At 50.6% G+C, this 13,018-nt stretch overlaps 1 protein-coding gene across 1 annotated transcript in view; it reads right to left on the minus strand.

Annotated features, from left to right (window-relative positions):
* The window catches only part of LOC143961250 (complement C3-like), a 351,241-nt gene that overhangs the window by 241,539 nt on the left and 96,684 nt on the right, over positions 1-13,018 (minus strand). Inside the window, exon 11 of the mRNA XM_077470486.1 lies at positions 1,748-1,894. Coding sequence (XP_077326612.1) covers positions 1,748-1,894 — 147 coding nt within the window. The remainder of the gene's footprint in view (positions 1-1,747; positions 1,895-13,018) is intronic.

Here is a 13,018-nt window from a genome sequence, read left to right on the forward strand (position 1 = left end):
ATTTAGTGACAACTTTGTGAAAAAAAAAAAAAAAAAAAAAAAAGTTTGTAATTTTCCCGCAACTTGTGGCAAAATATAAAATATTCCATGGACTCAACATGCCTCTCAGCAAATAGCTTGGGGTGTCTACTTTCTAAAATGGGGTCATTTGTGGGGGTTTTGTGCCATCTTGGCATTTTATGGCCTTCAAAACTGTAATAGGTAATGAGAAGTGAACTCAAAAATTTACGCCCTTAGAAAGCCTGAAGGCGGTGCTTGGGTTTCGGGGCCCCGTACGCGGCTAGGCTCCCAAAAAGTCCCACATATGTGGTATCCCCGTACTCAGGAGAAGCAGCAGAATTTATTTTGGGGTGTCATTTCACATATGCCCATGGCATGTGTGAGCAATATATCATTTAGTGACAACTTTGTGAAAAAAAAAAAAAAAAAAAAAAAGTTTGTAATTTTCCCGCAACTTGTGGCAAAATATAAAATATTCCATGAACTCAACATGCCTCTCAGCAAATAGCTTGGGGTGTCTACTTTCTAAAATGGGGTCATTTGTGGGGGTTTTGTGCCATCTTGGCATTTTATGGCCTTCAAAACTGTGATAGGTAGTGAGAAGTGAACTCAAAAATTTACGCCCTTAGAAAGCCTGAAGGCGGTGCTTGGTTTTCGGGGCCCCGTACGCGGCTAGGCTCCCAAAAAGTCCCACATATGTGGTATCCCCGTACTCAGGAGAAGCAGCAGAATTTATTTTGGGGTGTCATTTCACATACGCCCATAGCATGTGTGAGCAATATATCATTTAGTGACAACTTTGTGTAAAAAAAAAAAAAAAAATTTTTTTTTGTCATTATTCAATCGCTTGAGGCAAAAAAATAAAATATTCAATGGGCTCAACATGCCTCTTATCAATTTCCTTAGGGGGTCTACTTTCCAAAATGGGGTCATTTGGGGGGGTTTTGTACTGCCCTGCCATTTTAGCACCTCAAGAAATGAGATAGGCAGTCGTAAACTAAAAGCTGCGTAAATTCCAGAAAACGTACCTTAGTTTGTAGATGTGACAACTTTTGCGCAAACCAATAAATATACAATTATTGACTTTTTTTTTACCAAAGACATGTGGCTGAATACATTTTGGCCTAAATGTATGACTAAAATTGAGTTTATTGGATTTTTCTAATAACAAAAAGTAGAAAATATCATTTTTTTTCAAAATTTGCGGTCTTTTTACGTTTATATCGCAAAAAATAAAAATCGCAGAGGCAATCAAATACCATCAAAAGAAAGCTCTATTTGTGGGAAGAAAAGGACGCAAATTTTGTTTGGGTACAACATTGCATGACCGCGCAATTACCAGTTAAAGCAGCGCAGTGCCAAAGTGTAAAAAGACCTCTGGTCATTTACCAGCAAAATGGTCCGGTCTGAAAGTGGTTAAGATACACTGGATTTCTATTGCATTGCATTTATTTATTATTTATTTTTATGTTGCACATTTTTCACTTTATGCTCTTATGCGTGGATTACTGATTGTTCACATTGCACTTGATTGGATACCGTTAGCACCGTGAAGGTGCACATCTTGATCTAATCAATTTTGAGTGGACATATATATTATCCGGAGTTTTTTTGAGCACTTATGCATTCACTGGCACCTAGCTATTTTATATAATTTCTTTTATTTATTTATTTATTGTTACTAAGAGAATTTATCCAGTTTATTTATTTATATATCTATTCACTGATTAGTTCCTCCAAAACTTACCGTTATTTCCAAAGGCTTTTTATCTGAACCGGTGTTTACTGCCAACTTAGCTGTTCCATCCTCCTTAGTAACACCTAGGACGGTTCCTGGGTTGGCCACTACTGGAATTCTATTTGCTGGTGAGCCATCTGGGTTTGTAACCAACACCTAAAAGAGAAGAAAAACGCATTCTTGGTGCATTAACCTTTACCTCAAATGTCCAGAAAGGAAAAAGAAGGATGGGATGTTTCAAAGCAACTTGTCTTTATGTCAACAAATTGTCAAATCTGTCATAATTTGTTTTACCTTGCTGGTCCTCAAGCCCTTTTCTATAGAAGCTTAAGCTATGCTTTCCATATCTGGATGGATGAAAGCTACAAAACTGGAAACACTTCTATGCAAATAATTTTCTAGCAACTCACTGGTCTTCACATCAACATATTGTTATTGTTCAAATTTAGTTTTTCTTATATTGCTGTCCACAATCCATTTTCTATGTAAAGGTAGGTAGAATCAAGCGAATTATATCCAGTGAATGCGCTTTGGAAGATGCGTTTGTAATCCTTTATTTAGAGTAGCAACAAATAAACAAATCAATGCGTTTCAGGTGAACAAAGTTTCCCCCTTTGTCAGGGCTGTTGCTGCATACTAATTGCCACATAACTTGGTTGGAGGCCAAGTTGACAAGAGGGTTTGCCTTGTATAGGGATGAGCTTGGTGTTCACGTCGAATGCATGTTCGACTCGAACATCAGCTGTTCGGCGAAGCCAGAACTCTATGGGCCGTTCACGCCAAATTCACGTGGGGCTCTCGGTGCACAATGCACTGCGCCATCACAGTGCATTGCTGGCTCATGATTGGCCAAGCATGCACTGTGACCCCGCATGCTTGGCCAATCACAGCGCCGGCAGCGAGAAGAGCCATGATTAGCCACAGGCAGGATGCCTGTGGCCAATTATAGCTCAGGCTGTTTAGTACACGCCCCACACCATATAAGGCCGCCAGCGCGGCGGCCTTGTGTAGTGTTCCGGCGTCTGCAGGAGTTAGTGGGTGTTGTGTGCCTTCAGCGCAGTATACACCTGTATCTACCCTTTATTGCTGTTCTCTAATTGAGCCATCTGCAGGAGTTAGTTGGTGTTGTGTGCCTCCAGCGCAGTATACACCTGTAGCTACCTATATTGCTGTTCTCTAATTGAGCCATCTGCAGGAGTTAGTGGGTGTTGTGTGCTTCCAGCGCAGTATACACCTGTATCTACCTATATTGCTGTTCTCTAATTGAGCCATCTGCAGGAGTTAGTGGGTGTTGTGTGCTTCCAGCGCAGTATACACCTGTATCTACCTATATTGCTGTTCTATAATTGAGCCATCTGCAGAAGTTAGTGGGTGTTGTGTGCCTCCAGCGCAGTATACACCTGTATCTACCCTTTATTGCTGGTGTTCTATAATAAAGGCATCTGCAGGAGTTAGTGGGCGTTTTGTGCCTCCAGCATATCACAGTATACACCGGTATCTACCCTTTAATTGTTGGTGTTCTATAATAAAGGCATCTGCAGGAGTTAGTGGGTGTTTTGTGCCTCCAGCACATCACAGTATACACCTGTATCTACCCTTTATTGCTGGTGTTCTCTAATACAGCCATCTGCAGGAGTTAGTGGGTGTTGTGTGCCTCCAGTGCCGTATACACCTGTATCTACCCTTTAGTGGAAAGGCTGTAGGAGGAGCCTGAGAGGGCTATTTAAATCTCCTTGTCATGGTTATGCAGTGATCTTCCTGTGTTTGCTTACCTTCCCCCATGTCTTCAGACTAAGAAGCCAGCCCTTCCACCTGGTGGTTTTTATAACCTCTCCTCTAAGCATGGCTCCACCCCAGGCCCTATCAGGGAGCCCTATATTAACCTGTGCACTGCAGGCCTCAGTGCTGATCAACCATTGTGTATTCTTTGTGTGTTAGCCTCCGCTTTCCTGCCGTGTGCTCTGCTACTGGTTTCCGTTACCGACTTTGGCGTGTCTTGACTATCCTTGTTTGCCTGTGATCCTGACCTTTTTGCATGTACCCGACTATTCTTGTCTGCTTGTGGCCCCGACCTTGGCTTTGTCCCTCATCCCTATCCTCCTGTTGCCTACTGTGGGTGTGAGCTGGGGGACCCTGGGGGTCGCGACCTGGAGCCAGTTGCAGCCAAGTCCATCCTCACCACTGGAGGCTCTGATGAACACCTGCTGGCTCTTAGACTCCGCGCCCCAGGGAATCTCACGCTCTATCCCCAGTGGGATCTGTCCCCCGTCTGCAGCAGTCAGCCGTAGGATCCACAACCTTGCGGTGCACTCCGGATCCCTACGGTGTGCATCTGTCACCTCGCCTCAAGGTGACCTGACAGTTTGATCAGCCATGGACCCGGCTGACGTGCCGCTTCTTGCAGATGATCCATTGCAGAGCTTAGTTCGGCGACTTGAGACCCAAGAATCGCATCAGACCCAGGTGATGCAATTCCTTCAGGATTTGGCGTCCCGTTTTGAACAGGTTCAGGACTCATTAGGACCCCTGGTTCAACAACCTCAACTGCTATCTGCCACTGCACCTATCGCATCAGTCGCAGCCACACATTCATTACAACTACCAGCTCCGGTCCGTTTCTCTGGGGACTCCAAGGCTTGCAGGGGGTTCCTTAGCCAGTGCACAATTCATTTTGAACTTCAGCCCCAAAACTTCCTGTCCGATCGGGCAAAAGTCGCATATATCATATCCCTCCTGTCCGGCGAGGCGTTAGCTTGGGCCGCCCCTCTGTGGGAACTGAATGATCCAGTGGTTTCTAGCCTGTCTGATTTCTTGAAACTTTTTCGGAATATCTTCGAGGAACCGGGTCGTGTCTCCTCAGCGGCTAGCGCTCTTTTACGTCTCCGTCAAGAGTCCGCTTCTGTGGGACAGTATGCTCTTCAGTTCCGTATCCTCTCAGCTGAATTGAGCTGGAATAATGAGGCCCTAGTTGCAACCTTTTTACATGGCCTCTCTGATAGATTGAAGGATGAATTAGCAGGAAGATCCCTTCCTGCTGATCTGGACAGTGTCATCACCTTGTGTAACCAGATCGATATTCGCTTTCAGGAGAGGGCCCTGGAAAAAAGACGCCAGCACTCCCCGTTCTTTAGGCAGCCTGAGCCCCCAGTCCCTTCTCCTCGATCCGAGGAGCACCCCCTGCCTACCGAGGAACCTATGCAGTTGGGCTGGACTAAGTTATCTCCCGAAGAACGCGCTAGGCGCAGAACTCTGGGCCTATGCCTCTATTGTGGGGCCAAAGGTCATTTCCGTGACACCTGTTCTCTTCGTCCTGGAAAAACGCTCAGGGCTAATACATCTGGAAGGTGGAGTATTAGACCCTGAAATATCACCTTCACCTTCTCGTCTTCTCCTTTCTGTGTTGCTTCATGTCGGTGCTTCCTCTCGTTCGGTCTCAGCACATCTGGATTCCGGAGCCGCTACCAATTTCATGGATTGGGAAACTGCATCCTCCATGAGACTTACCCTTTTGCCCCTTACAACACCATTGGTGGTCTTGGTGATTGATGGCACGGTTCTCCCAGGGGGTCCTATCCACTTCCAGACTATTCCTGTTAAGATGTCAGTAGGGACACTCCACCAGGAGTGGATATCCTTCCTTGTCTTACCTAAGGCTTCATCTCCTATCATATTAGGTCTTCCTTGGTTTTGGCTCCATTCTCCACAAGTTGACTGGTCTGCTGGACAGATCCTGGCTTGGGGTTCCTCCTGTTCCTCTTCCTGCCTACTCAAGGGTACCCCAAAGGAGAGACTTCCCGTTACCACCATCCCAGTATCTTCTGCTTTTCCTGCTGTATATGGCGATCTCTGTGACGCGTCCTGCAATAGTCGGACTGGTGCACTCTCTGGGTCATATGGTACTCTGGATGAGGAGCCCACCTATGAACCTGAGTCGATCATTCATTCCAGTTTGCACAACCATTTACCTCTGCCTGTCCCTAATCTCCCTCGGACGAACAGCCAGGCTAACTTGTCTGCAAGTTCCAGAGTCGCTATGCCTTGTGATGCGATTGGGATGGTCGCTACATCTGACAATACTATTCAGTCGGCCTCCACACCACTTATGCCAGTCCAGCCCATGCCCAATGAGCTTCCTGCTTCTTGTTCAGGACCTTCTGTGACCCAGTCTCACCCTACTACTACTATGTCCGTTCAAACCCATTTAAGAGGCTCAATCCATCCTTTGGATAGAATACATCATTCGGCCAGAAGGGGTTTTCGATCTTTTTCTCAGGGTTCTGTTTGTGTTTCAGCTATCCAGCTTGACTCTTGCGACATGTCACCCTCTAACCAACCTGACCTCAGGGATCCACTGACCTCTGCCCAGTCTGGTGGTCCTGTTATGGATGCCCAACTCAACTTTAATGGTGTGGGGGTCCCTGCTCAGACTCCTGATCTTCTCATGCCCTTACCCATTCCTAAAAAGCCTTTAGTCCTCAAGTCCTCTCGTCCTCTCCCTACCTCTGCTTTGGTTTCTGAGGATAATCTAAAATACGAGGTTAGTCAAGTTTTGGATTCCCGGCTCCGTAAAGGCATTCTTCAATACCTCGTACTTTGGAAAGGGTTGGGTCCTGAGGAGAGGTCTTGGATCACTGCATCTGAGGTCTTTGCTCCCTGTCTGTTTAGGAGGTTCCATCTGGAGTTTCCCTTTAAGCCTGGACCCAGGCGGGGGAGGAGGAGGCCTCGTAAGAGGGAGGGTACTGTCATGGTTATGCAGTGATCTTCCTGTGTTTGCTTACCTTCCCCCATGTCTTCAGACTAAGAAGCCAGCCCTTCCACCTGGTGGTTTTTATAACCTCTCCTCTAAGCATGGCTCCACCCCAGGCCCTATCAGGGAGCCCTATATTAACCTGTGCACTGCAGGCCTCAGTGCTGATCAACCATTGTGTATTCTTTGTGTGTTAGCCTCCGCTTTCCTGCCGTGTGCTCTGCTACTGGTTTCCGTTACCGACTTTGGCATGTCTTGACTATCCTTGTTTGCCTGTGATCCTGACCTTTTGGCGTGTACCCGACTATTCTTGTCTGCTTGTGGCCCCGACCTTGGCTTTGTCCCTCATCCCTATCCTCCTGTTGCCTACTGTGGGTGTGAGCTGGGGGACCCTGGGGGTCACGACCTGGAGCCAGTTGCAGCCAAGTCCATCCTCACCACTGGAGGCTCTGGTGAACACCTGCTGGCTCTTAGACTCCGCGCCCCAGGGAATCTCACGCTCTATCCCCAGTGGGATCTGTCCCCCGTCTGCTGCAGTCAGCCGTAGGGTCCACAACCTTGCGGTGCACTCCGGATCCCTACGGTGTGCACCTGTCACCTCGCCTCAAGGTGACCTGACACTCTTCCTCTGTTAGGGCCGGGGTTGTTGGGATTTTTGGGTGGAGGCAGCTGGCGCTCATGGGGGGAGGGTGGTCGATCTATCCTCCACCACTCTCCTCTCTTTGCGTCCGTGCCGGCTTTCAGGGTGGGGGGGGTGATCCCATCTGGCAATTCTTCCGGTATGGGAGGAGGGGAGGGAATGATTGGCTGCCCTCAGCTCCTCTCTCTCCCCATGTGTAAACCCTCCATCCGCCCGCCATTGCTGCCAGTGTGGGGGGAGAGGAGGGGGGTGATCGGCCACCCCAGCTCCTTTCTCCCCCATGTGCATTGTACTGTCTGCCCACGTTCTCCTGTCATGGCTCCTCTTTCTCTCCCATTCTCCTGGTGAGGGGAGGGGGAGGTAGTTGGCCACCGCCGGCTCCCCTTCTCCCCTCGCAGGTACGGAGCGCCCGCCGTTTCTCCTGGTGGGGGGGAGGGGGAGGTGATCGGCCGCCACCGGCTCCCCCTCTCCCCTCACATATGCAGAGCACCCACCAATTCTCCTGGCGGGGGCGGGGGAGGGGGAGGTGATCAGCCCCCGCCGGCTCCCCCTCTCCCCTCACATGTGCTCAGCACCCGCCGATTCTTCTGGCGGGGAGGAGGGGGAGGTGATCGGCCGCCGCCGGCTCCCCCTCTCCCCTCACATATGCAGAGCACCCGCCGATTCTTCTGGCGGGGGAGGGGGAGGGGGAGGTGATCGGCTGCTGCCAGCTCTCCCTCTCCCCTCACATATGCAGAGCACCCGCAGATTCTCCGGGTGGGGGGAGGGGGAGGTAATTGGCCGCCCAACAGCTCCTCTCTCCCCATGCACTCTGGCTGCTTCTGGCTTCCTCCCGCCGTTTCTGAGGGGGGGAACGGCACTTCTATCCCTACATCTATGCCACACCTGGTGGGGGGTCAGTGTTCTGTTCCCTCCTGCTCCTCTCCTCTGGCTCCACGGGGGGGGGGGGGGGGGCACGATGCTCTGAGGTTGTACGGTCACTGACATCTCTGCTGCTGTGACAGAGGATGTCAGACCACCCACAGCAATCATGACTACGGCAGGTCTGCCAGGGTGCTGCGGTCTCTTGTGAATGTGCTTCTTTGGTCAATGTGTCGATTGCAGCCTGCGTTCTGTCCAGGTTTCGGTCATAAGCGTTTTCTGTCCAGCATGTTCTGTCACAGCGTTTCTGTCCAGTATTTTCTGTCCAGTATTTTTCGGTCACAGCATTTCTGTCCAGCGTTTTCTGTCACAGCGTTTCTGTCCAGCGTTTTCTGTCACAGCGTTTCTGTCCAGCGTTTGTCACAGCGTTTCTGTCCAGCGTTTGTCACAGCGTTTCTGTCCAGCATTTCTGTCACAGCATTTTTTTGTCATAGCGTTTCTGTCCAGCTTGCAGTCGTAGTGTCACCCTACACCCACCGCTTGCCAGCCAGTTCACCTCCCAGGAACTCATGCCATGCTCCATGGAGGGGATGCCCACACGTTTCCCATTTTTCATGGGGGGGCTCTCACCCACCTGTTCACCTCCTGGTACTCTCGGGGGGATCCCCGCACATCCAGGCACCCCTTTTTCAGTAACAGGGGTTTTTATCATGGCGTTCATCCCAGGTTTCTGTCTATATTCTTCTGTAATCGGGATCTGTCCAGGGGTTTCCGTCATATCGTTGGTCCAGTTTCTTTCATGTCGTTCAGTCCAGTTATTTTCTGTCATATTGTTCGGTCCAGTTTTTCCGGCATAGCGTTCTGTCTAGCATTACCGGATTAGCGTTCTGTCCAGCATTTCTGTTATAGCGTTCTGTCCAGCATTTCTGTCATAGTGTTCTGTCCAGCATTTCTGTCATAGCGTTCTGTCCAGCATTCCTGTCATAGTGTTCTATCCAGCATTCCTGTCATAGCGTTCTGTCTAGCATTCCTGTCATAGCGCTCTGTCCAGCATTTTCCGACATAGCATTCTCTCCAGTTTTTCCGGCATATCGTTTCTGTCCAGCATTTCTGTCGTAGCTTTCTGTCCAGCATTTCTGTCGTAGCGTTTCTGTCCAGCATTTCTGTCATAGCCTTCTGTCCAGCATTTCTGTCATTGCGTTTCTGTCCAGCATTTCTGTAGTAGCGTTTCTGTCCAGCATTTCTGTTGTAGCGTTCTGTCCAGCATTTCTGTCGCAGCGTTTTCTGTCCAGCATTTCTGTCATAGCATTTCTGTCCAGCATTTCTGTCATAGCGTGCTGTCCAGCATTTCTGTCTTAACGTTCCAGTATGTCTGTCAGTATTTGCCCCTGGATTCCTGTCACAGCGTTCTGCCCCTGGATTCCTGTCACAGCGTTCTGCCCCTGGATTCCTGTCATAGCATTCTGCCCCTGGATTCCCGTCATAGCGTTCTAGCCCTGGATTCCCGTCATAGCGTTCTACCCCTGGATTTCTGTCATGGCACCCTGCCTCTGGATTCCTGTCATAGCGTCCGGCCCCTGGATTCCTGTCATGGCGTCCTGCCCCTGGATTCCTGTCATAGCGTCCTGCCCCTGGATTCCTGTCATAGCGTCCTGCCCCTGGATTCCGGTCAGCGTTCTGCCCGCCATGTCTGTCTTAGCATTCTGCCCCAGGATTTCTGTCTTAGCGTTTTTCTGCCCCAGGACTTCTGTCATGGTGTTTCTGCCCCTGGTTTTCTGTCATAGCATTTTCTGGCCCTGGATTTCGGTCATGGCGTTTTCTGCTCCAGGGTGGCGGTCATGGTGGTCCGCCCCAGCTTTTCTGTCACAGGGGTCCGCCCCAGCATGCTTCCCAGCATTTCTGTCATAGCTTTCTACCAAGCATTTTCTGTTGTTGCGTCTCTACCCCTGTATAGTGATGGACGAACTTCCGACGGGACGTTTCGCGAACGCGAAACGCGAACGGACACAAACGTTCGCGAAAACGACCGTTCGCCGCGGGCTCCATTGACTTCAATGGGAGGCGAATTTCGCAAACCTTTAGGTCGAATTTGCGGCCACGGGGTAATTATTAGGGGGTAGCACGTAGTCCCACCACCTGGACAATAGCATAATACATGTATGAGGTGAATTTGGGATCGATAACTACAAGCATTTTTTTTTTATTTGGGAAATTGTTCTGACAATTCAGGACTATGGAGCTAATGAAGGCAATGGAGGAGAGGGAAGGTCAGGGACCAGGGTAGGCAAACAAGAGGGTGCAGGAGATACAGAGCACTGACAGCAGCACCGTAATACAGAGCACTGACATCAGCACCGTGACATACAGCGCTGACAGCAGCTCCGTGACATACAGCGCTGACAGCAGCTCCGTGACATACAGCGCTGACAGCAGCTCCGTGACATACAGCGCTGACAGCAGCTCCGTGACATACAGCGCTGACAGCAGCTCCGTGACATACAGCGCTGACAGCAGCACCGTGACATACAGCGCTGACAGCAGCTCCGTGACATACAGCGCTGACAGCAGCTCCGTGACATACAGCGCTGACAGCAGCTCCGTGACATACAGCACTGACAGCAGCTCCGTGACATACAGCGCTGACAGCAGCTCCGTGACATACAGCGCTGACAGCAGCACCGTGACATACAGCGCTGACAGCAGCTCCGTGACATACAGCGCTGACAGCAGCTCCGTGACATACAGCGCTGACAGCAGCTCCGTGACATACAGCGCTGACAGCAGCTCCGTGACATACAGCGCTGACAGCAGCTCCGTGACATACAGCGCTGACAGCAGCTCCGTGACATACAGCGCTGACAGCAGCTCCGTGACATACAGCGCTGACAGCAGCTCCGTGACATACAGCGCTGACAGCAGCTCCGTGACATACAGCGCTGACAGCAGCTCCGTGACATACAGCGCTGACAGCAGCTCCGTGACATACAGCGCTGACAGCAGCTCCGTGACATACAGCGCTGACAGCAGCACCGTGACATACAGCGCTGACAGCAGCTCCGTGACATACAGCGCTGACAGCAGCTCCGTGACATACAGCGCTGACAGCAGCTCCGTGACATACAGCACTGACAGCAGCTCCGTGACATACAGCGCTGACAGCAGCTCCGTGACATACAGCGCTGACAGCAGCACCGTGACATACAGCGCTGACAGCAGCTCCGTGACATACAGCGCTGACAGCAGCTCCGTGACATACAGCGCTGACAGCAGCTCCGTGACATACAGCGCTGACAGCAGCTCCGTGACATACAGCGCTGACAGCAGCTCCGTGACATACAGCGCTGACAGCAGCTCCGTGACATACAGCGCTGACAGCAGCTCCGTGACATACAGCGCTGACAGCAGCTCCGTGACATACAGCGCTGACAGCAGCTCCGTGACATACAGCGCTGACAGCAGCTCCGTGACATACAGCGCTGACAGCAGCACCGTAAGCAGCCCCAGGAGGAAGTCAGCACAGCACAGGGATGGTGTGATCCCCTCATAATAAGAACCCCCAGGAGGAAGTCAGCACAGCACAGGGATGGTGGGAGCCCCTCATAATAAGAACACCCAGGAGGAAGTCAGCACAGCACAGGGATGGTGGGAACCCCTCATAATAAGCAGCCCCAGTAGAAATATGACACCGCTCAACCTCTTCAAAGAGGAGGGTAGGGGCATATAGTACGGTGTGCTTTTTTGGGTCAGGGAAGTGAGCCAAATGAATTAAGAAGGTCTGTGTGCTTGATTCCAAAAATTGTTTATAGACATATACATGGTCTACTGATCACATGTGTTGAATTCCTCCGAGATCCATGCCTCATTCATTTTTAGAAATGTGAGGTAGTTAACACTGTGGTGAGCTAGGCGAGTACGCTTATCGGTCACAATCCCCCCTGCTGCGCTGAACGTCCTTTCGGACAGGACACTGGATGAGGGGCAAGCCAACAGTTCGATTGCAAATTGGGCAAGCTCTGGCCAGAGGTCAAGCCTGCCCACCCAGTAGTCTAGGGGTTCATCACTCCTCAGAGCGTCCACATCGGCCGTTAACCCAATGTAGTCGGACACCTGACGGTCTAGGCGTTCCCTGATGCTGGATCCGGATGACACCTGTCGATGGGTCGGCTGAAAGAATGACCTCATATCCGAAGTCACCAACACATCTTCAAACCGGCCTCTTCTTGCAGGCGCTGTTGGATTGGTACCCGCAAATCCTTCTCTGGGAGTGGGAATTGCTCCTCTGCCAGCGCACGCAAAAGCAGAATGCAGCATTTCTCGAAGCAAGGCCTGGAAGTGCTGCATTCTGACAGCCCTCTGCGACGGCGGTAACATTTCCGCCATTTTGTGTTTGTACCGGGGGTCTAAGTACGTTGCCACCCAGTACTGGTCCTTGACCCTCATGCTTTTTATACGGGGGTCCCTATTAAAACACTGGAGCATGAAGGCCCCCATTTGCACTAAAGTGGAAGCGGTGTGGTGGCCTGGCTCCTGCTCATCATCCAGGATAATGTCGTCCTCTTCATTCTCCTCTCCCCATCCTCGCACAACAGGGATCCCAGAAAGGTTTAAAGCATGCTCTTCTTGCTCCTGCTCATCCGCCCCGGCACCATCCTCCTCTGACTCCTCATCAGACTCCTGTTGTTGACTTGTCTCAGATAGAGTAGCCCCCCCTGGGAATTCATCCAGCATTGCGACTTCCTCATCTTCCCGCTCCTGCTCCTCCACAGCCTGATCAATGACACGACGCAATGCACGCTCCAGAAAGAAGGCATAAGGTACCATGTCACTGATGGCGCCATGGCTGCGACTGACCAGTTTGGTGATCTCCTCAAATGGCCGCAGAAGTCTGCATGTGTCGCGCATGAGCAGCCACTGGCGCGGTGAAAAAAAACCCAGCTCCCCAGAACCGTTTCTTTCGCAGAGTTCATACAGGTAGACGTTAACTGCACGTTTCTGCTGGAGCAGCCTATCAAGCATATAGAAGGTTGAGTTC

Source organism: Lithobates pipiens, unplaced genomic scaffold, assembly GCF_037356315.1.
Source record: "Lithobates pipiens isolate NorthernLeopardFrog02 unplaced genomic scaffold, aLitPip1_a1.2 Scaffold_8, whole genome shotgun sequence".
Taxonomy (NCBI): Eukaryota; Metazoa; Chordata; class Amphibia; order Anura; family Ranidae; genus Lithobates; species Lithobates pipiens.